At 41.5% G+C, this 6,356-nt stretch overlaps 1 protein-coding gene across 2 annotated transcripts in view; it reads left to right on the top strand.

Moving 5' to 3' along the window:
- LOC129686808 (carboxylesterase 1E) overlaps positions 1–6,356 on the top strand; it is a 42,544-nt gene that overhangs the window by 11,759 nt on the left and 24,429 nt on the right. Inside the window, exon 1 of one of the 2 annotated variants that reach the window (XM_055620910.1) lies at positions 2,740–3,064. The exons of the other annotated variant lie outside the window; for it this stretch is intronic. Within the exon in view, the coding sequence (XP_055476885.1) occupies positions 3,013–3,064 (52 nt within the window). The 5' untranslated portion in view covers positions 2,740–3,012. Of the gene's footprint in view, positions 1–2,739; positions 3,065–6,356 lie in introns of those variants that run through there. 2 annotated transcript variants of the gene reach the window in all.

The following is a 6,356-nucleotide window of genomic DNA, read 5'->3' as shown; positions in this document are numbered from 1 at the left end:
TTTTTTGGAAGGACAAATCATTATCCACTGTTAGTGGGAGTTTAAAATGGTGCATTAACTATGGAAATGAAAATAGAGGTCCTTCAACAGTCTAATTGCTCTAGCAAGGACTTCAAGTACTAGAGCAATTAGACAAATAAAGGAGATCAAGAGAATTCAGTTCAGAAAGGAAGAAGTCAAAGTATCACTATTTGCAGATGATATGATAGTATATATGAGTGACCCACAAAATTCTACCAGGTAACTCCTACAGCTGATAAACACCTCCAGCAAAGTAGCTGGATAAAAAAAATTAACTTAAAAAAATCAGTAGCCCTCCTGTATACAAAAGACAAAAGGGCTGAGAAAGAAATTAGGGAAACAACACCCTTCACAATAGCCACAAAGGACATAAAGTACCTTGGTGTAACTCTAACCAAGTAAGTAAAAAAAAAAATTATATGAAAAAGCTTTCAGTCTCTGAAGGAAGAATTAGAAGAAGATATCAGAAGATGGAAAGATCTCCCACGCTCATGGCTTGGCAGGATTAACATAGTAAAAATGGCCATCTTACCAAAAGCAATCTACAGATTCAATGCAATTCCCATCAAATTACCAACACAATTTTTTATACAGAACTTGAAAGAAAAATCCTCAACTTCATATGGAATAACAAGAAACCCAAAATTGCTAAAATAATCCTCTGCAATAAAAGATCTTCTGGAGGTCTCTCCATCCCTGAACTCAAGCTGTACTATAGAGCAACAGTTATAAAAACTGCATGGTACTGGCATAGAAACAGAATGATGGATCAATGGAATCAAATAGAAGACCCAGAAATAAACCCACACACTTGTGGATACCTGATTTTTGACAAAGATGCCAAAACCATATAATGGAAAAAAAGATAGTATCTTCAACAAATGGTGCTGGACTAACTGGATGTCTACATATAGAAAAATGCTCACAAGGGGAGCAACAGAACCAAAAAAAAATCTGTGCCAGGGGTCTTTTCTGAGACTGATACCCCAAACAAGGACCATGCATGGAGATAACTTAGAACCCCTGTAGAGAAGTAGCCCATAGCAGGTCAGTGTCCAAGAGGGTTCTCCAATAAAAGACCAGGGACCATCTCTGACATGAACTCAGTGGCTGGCTCTTGGATCACCTCCACCTGAGGGGGGAGCAGCCTTACCAGTCAGCAGAGGAAGACAAAGAAGCCAGTCCTGATGAGACCTGATAGACTATGGTCAGCTGGAAGGGGAGGAGGACCTCCCCTATCATTGGACTGGGAAGGGACATACGAGATGAAGAGGGAGGGAGATTGGGACTGGAAGGGAATGGAGGAGGGGGGGTATAGTTGGGATACAAAGTGAATAAACTGTAATTAATAAAATAAAATAAAATAAAATAAAATAAAATTTAAAAAGTCTAAAAGCAAAACTTCTATAGACCCAATGAAACTGCTCCTGTATATATGCCCCAAATAGTTAAATCCTTCCAAAATAATATCTATAATCCATATTTATTGGTGTAGTACTCATAAGATCTAAAACATGAGACAGCCCAGATGCCCAACCATGGATGAAGTAAAGTAGCTGGATAAAAAAAATTAACTTAAAAAAATCAGTAGCCCTCCTGTATACAAAAGACAAAAGGGCTGAGAAAGAAATTAGGGAAACAACACCCTTCACAATAGCCACAAAGGACATAAAGTACCTTGGTGTAACTCTAACCAAGTAAGTAAAAAAAAAATTATATGAAAAAGCTTTCAGTCTCTGAAGGAAGAATTAGAAGAATAATCCATATTTATTGGTGTAGTACTCATAAGATCTAAAACATGAGACAGCCCAGATGCCCAACCATGGATGAAGAGAAATGGGGCACATTTGCACAATGTAATTTCATTCAACTATTGAAAAATAAAATCATAGCATTTTTAATAACAATGGATAGAAATGAAGATCATTCTGTTCAGGAAAACCAACTAGACTCAGAATGACAAACCCCATATTTTCTCTCATACATGGTTTTAGATTTTAATGTTTCCACATATAATTGCTTATTGTTCTTGAAGCTAGACGAGTCCATGATAGAAGAGAAAGAGATGAGAGAGAAAAGAAGAATAAAAGTGCAAAGGGGCACTATTGGTATGGAAAGGATGAGCCACTAGGAGAAAAGGGATGACGAAGATGAGTAGAAAAAGACCAACAATAACAAGGTCAGCATCAAATATTACAACAAAACCCATTACTATGTATTCTAAATTAAAAAAAAAACCTATTAAACAAAAATACATTGTTTATTTATATAAGAATGCCTATCCCCACATCTCTCCTCTGAAACGTTGTGAGGTCCTTGACCATGTCAGTGTGTGACAGAAAGATAGACCACTTCACAGGAATCTTAGAAAGATAATTCTGCCAACGAGAAAATGATAAAATTTAAGATTGTTACCAAAATGAGATCCTAAAACAGTGTCACCCAAGAGAAGCTGGAAGGCGTGCCTTAATGGAGTAGAAAATGTACAATGATGACAAGGTCTGCAGCCAATGTCATAACAAAACCCCCCATTACTATGGAGGCTATCTTAAAAACTGTGCTGATCAGCTGTGTGGCTGTGAGGGGTTCTGAACGCTTCCAGCCTGCTCTGAGGACCCAAGGCCAAAAGTCACCTGCCTGAAGGTGTCTACAGGGCTGGCGCTAGGTTTGGAAATAAGAGAGCACTGTGGTGTGAATCCTACACAGAGATGCTTATGCAAGAAGTTGTCGGACCAGTTTGTGGACTCCTGCAATCTCAGTGTAGAGTCCAGACAGTTTAGATAAGGCAGGGTAAACTGTGGATGAGGGTGGCTTAGTGACCTCCTGAGAAGCCCGCAGAGCTCTTTGGAAAAGAAAGATTGTGCTCTTCTGGGATTATACAATCGAGTGAGAGGAATTTGCTGCCCATCTCCGGGACTGGGACAGGATCATTGTAGCCCGTTTGTCACAGGCTGGAGACCTCGCTGTCCCGGGAGCCTGTAGCCTTCTACCATGTGTCTCTGTGCTTTGATCCTGGTGTTGCTTGCAGTTTTCACAGCAGAGGGTGAGTCTTTGTAATACAAAATTGGCAGGGGTAAGTGGGGGGGGGGGGCACGCTTCAAAATGCTAACGCCGGGACAGTCTGGCAGAGGTGAGCATAGTGTGAGAGAGCCTAGGCTCTGCTCTGTAGCAGTTTGCACGCTCTAGGCAAGCATCGCTGACCAGCTAGTGGAGGGAGTGAACATGCTGAGTCATAGAAGGACAAACAAGCAGAGGCCTGAGATCACGTGACAGGTACAGCAGGGCAAGGAGTTAGCCCCATGTGTCTGAGGGGGGGGTAGGAAAGCTGCTTCTTTCCTCCTTAATTATTAGCCTACATTTTGTTTGATCATGGAAAGAAGCTTAGTAAGAAATTCTGAATCCCAGGCTCAGTATTTCCACGCCACTTATCTTCAGGCAGAGTACACAGTTAGATGAACTTTTGTATTCCTGTCTTCACAGAAAGGGTGACGGTGGCGGCACCTTCCCCGATGGTCACTGTGAGGATGCCTTAGGTGTCCCCTTCCACAGTACTTAGGGCAGGACTAGGCTAGAGGAGGTGTGGGAAGGAGGTAGATAAACGAGGGGGTTGATTGAAATGAAGTATATCAGGGCTAAGGAGCTGGCTCCTCACAAGGTAAAGCACTGCTGTGCAAGAATGGGGAACTGAGTTTGAATCCCCAGAATCCTCTTGGAAGTCTAGTGTGCATCTGCAGTCCCAGTGCTCCTGGGCCAAGACGGGAGGTGAAGACAGGAGAAACCCGGAAGCTCCTCGCCCGGCTAGCCTAGTGTACACAATGGCAAACAACAATTCAGGAACCATGTTTTAAACAAGATAGTGGGTGAAGCACAGTGTCTGTGGTGGTCCTCTGACCTCCACATGTGCGCCACTGCGTGAACACACACACCTCTGCATGCACATGCATCATACATACACACATACTACAATTATAATAAAAGAAAGCGAAGAGTATTAACAGGTAGTCGGAGGCGTGGTCATGTCATCACATTAGAGACGACGGTCACTAAAACAATCCTTGGTTAATCTTGGCTCCCAGAGGAAAGGTTCATCACTGGGGTGGGTGTGACAAAAGAAGAGCACCAGGGACAGTTGTGAGGTGGGAGGACATAGACAGGATTTTCCTTCAAGTATCTTCTGAAGGAATGAGTGAAGCCATATAAGCAGTGTTGATTTTAAATCATTTTAAGGACCAACATGTAATGGAGTCCACAGTTGGGTGTGTATGACTGTGTGTGTGTGTGTGTGTGTGTGTGTGTGTGTGTGTGTGTGTGTACGTACGTGTGTACGCACACACAAGTGCTTTTCTTTGGTTACTTTTTTCTTTTTAGGTGTCGTTTTATTTTGTTTTCTTGGTTTGGGGGGTTGCTAATGTTGTATTGGGGTTTTGTTTGTTTGTTTCTTTGAGAAAGAACTTTAAATTAGGCATAAAGGGATGGAGAAAGAAAATGGAAGGACTTGGGAAGGGGGAAGAATATGATCAAAATTTAAATTGTAAAACTTTTAAATAATTTTTAAAATATCAAGGGATTCTGGGTCATGGGCTACCTTAGTTGTCTTACGCTTGGTTGTAAGGCAAGATGGCATGTAAGACAGTACAGCCCAGGAGGTGAGACATGAATAAAAGAGGTTTATAGAGTAGTGGTTCTGGATTTGATGTACCCATGGACCACAGTTCCCACAGGGTCAGGAAAGCCACTTGTGTCAAAGCATCAAATAAGCAAATTAAATTCATGGTTAATACATACTGGATCTCAGTGCTATCTGTAACATCTTACCAATTGAGGTGTTGAGATCCATAGGGCCATGGAAACTCCCAACATCACCTTAGTCTATCTGTGGCTCCTGAATCCAGAGCTGGTGTTTGGCTACCAGAACACTGGAAGCCTAGAATCTGTTTAGATTTTTTTTTCTTCTTTCTGCACACGTGGTGCTATGAGAAGCCAGGAGCTGAGGGCAAAGCAGAGAAAAGAGCCAGGTTTGGAGTGGAGCATTCTTTGATCCTGGTCATGCCGCTTCCATCTTAGGAGGGTCACAGAAGCTGTTTGCAAGTTCCTGTTGTTCTTCTCATAAGTGGGCTCGTTTTTGATTACCTAGTAAAGTCTCTTGGAGAAATAAAGGACCTGGAAGGTCCTCCAGCACATTGAGATTGCTCAAGAGGTCGATGCTTGCACATTCCACACAATGAAAGCTGTAACTGCTGTAGGTAGCCTTGTTCATAACCTCAACTTGAACCAAACACCTATAATGCTGAGAAGATTGGTTTCTAACCACTGAACCTCAGTGGGATATTGGTATTGGCCTAATGGAGGTCACACCCTGGTCTGCTCAGACATTAATCCTCTCCCCTCTTTGAAGCCCTCAGCATCCGCCATAGCCTATTCCCCCTCTCCCAGCACCTCTGTGGGGCTGTGCTTTTGTCTTCATGCCCTGTGGTAGACATTCTTACCCTCAGCTGTGGCTTTCCCTGTGATTTCACTTCCAGCCCTCCTCTCCCTTCACAGCGACCCTGTCAGAGGAGTTTCACACATCCCTGCCATGCACTCTGACCTTTACTTACCTCTTTTCCTGACTGTCAGTGCTGAGCACTCATGGCTAGGGCATCATCTTATGACATCTCACCAGCTTTTCCATAGGACCAGATTCACACTGAGCCAGCATCGGATCCTGATATGGAGTCTTCTTTCTTTCCCTTGACCTCAACACTGGTCAAGGATCAGTTCTTCATTCTCATTTATTTATTTCTCATATTTACTTTTGACATTTTCCTCCTAGTTATAAAAATTACTCAGTGTCTAGTACAAAACAACTCACATTGTCATTATCCACAGACATCCTAATACAAAGTATTCCAGAAAGTTTTTCTTTAAGGGACTTGATGATAATTCATAACCAGAAAAGGAGGGAAGCATTTGGGTTTGTTTTGATCACACGAAGCCTGGGTACAGATTTGTAACCTGCTTTTCATAAAGTTTCCAGTACTAATGGCTGTTTTTCTTTATATAAATTATTTATACTTATGATGATGTCATGTCCTGATAATCTAATAATCATAAAGAAAAGTCATCAAAGCGTAATCTGAGGCTATATAAACATCTTTCAAAAATTAACTTAGTACTTTATAATAATTAACAAAAAAACAACAGCAAGAGACAACTTAAATTTCTGCAATATTTAAATTGTAAATACTGTGCTCTTCCAGACCCTGTTCTGTTCAGTGTCTTCAGTATAAAATTTTCAAATAAATGGGTTATTCTTCTGTTGGATAGAATCCTGGAGTCATTTTTCTATTCTGCCT

Source organism: Psammomys obesus, unplaced genomic scaffold (genome assembly GCF_907164565.1).
Source record: "Psammomys obesus unplaced genomic scaffold, mPsaObe1.curated_primary_1811, whole genome shotgun sequence".
NCBI classification, from domain to species: domain Eukaryota; kingdom Metazoa; phylum Chordata; class Mammalia; order Rodentia; family Muridae; genus Psammomys; species Psammomys obesus.
This window is presented reverse-complemented; position numbering and strand designations above follow the sequence as displayed.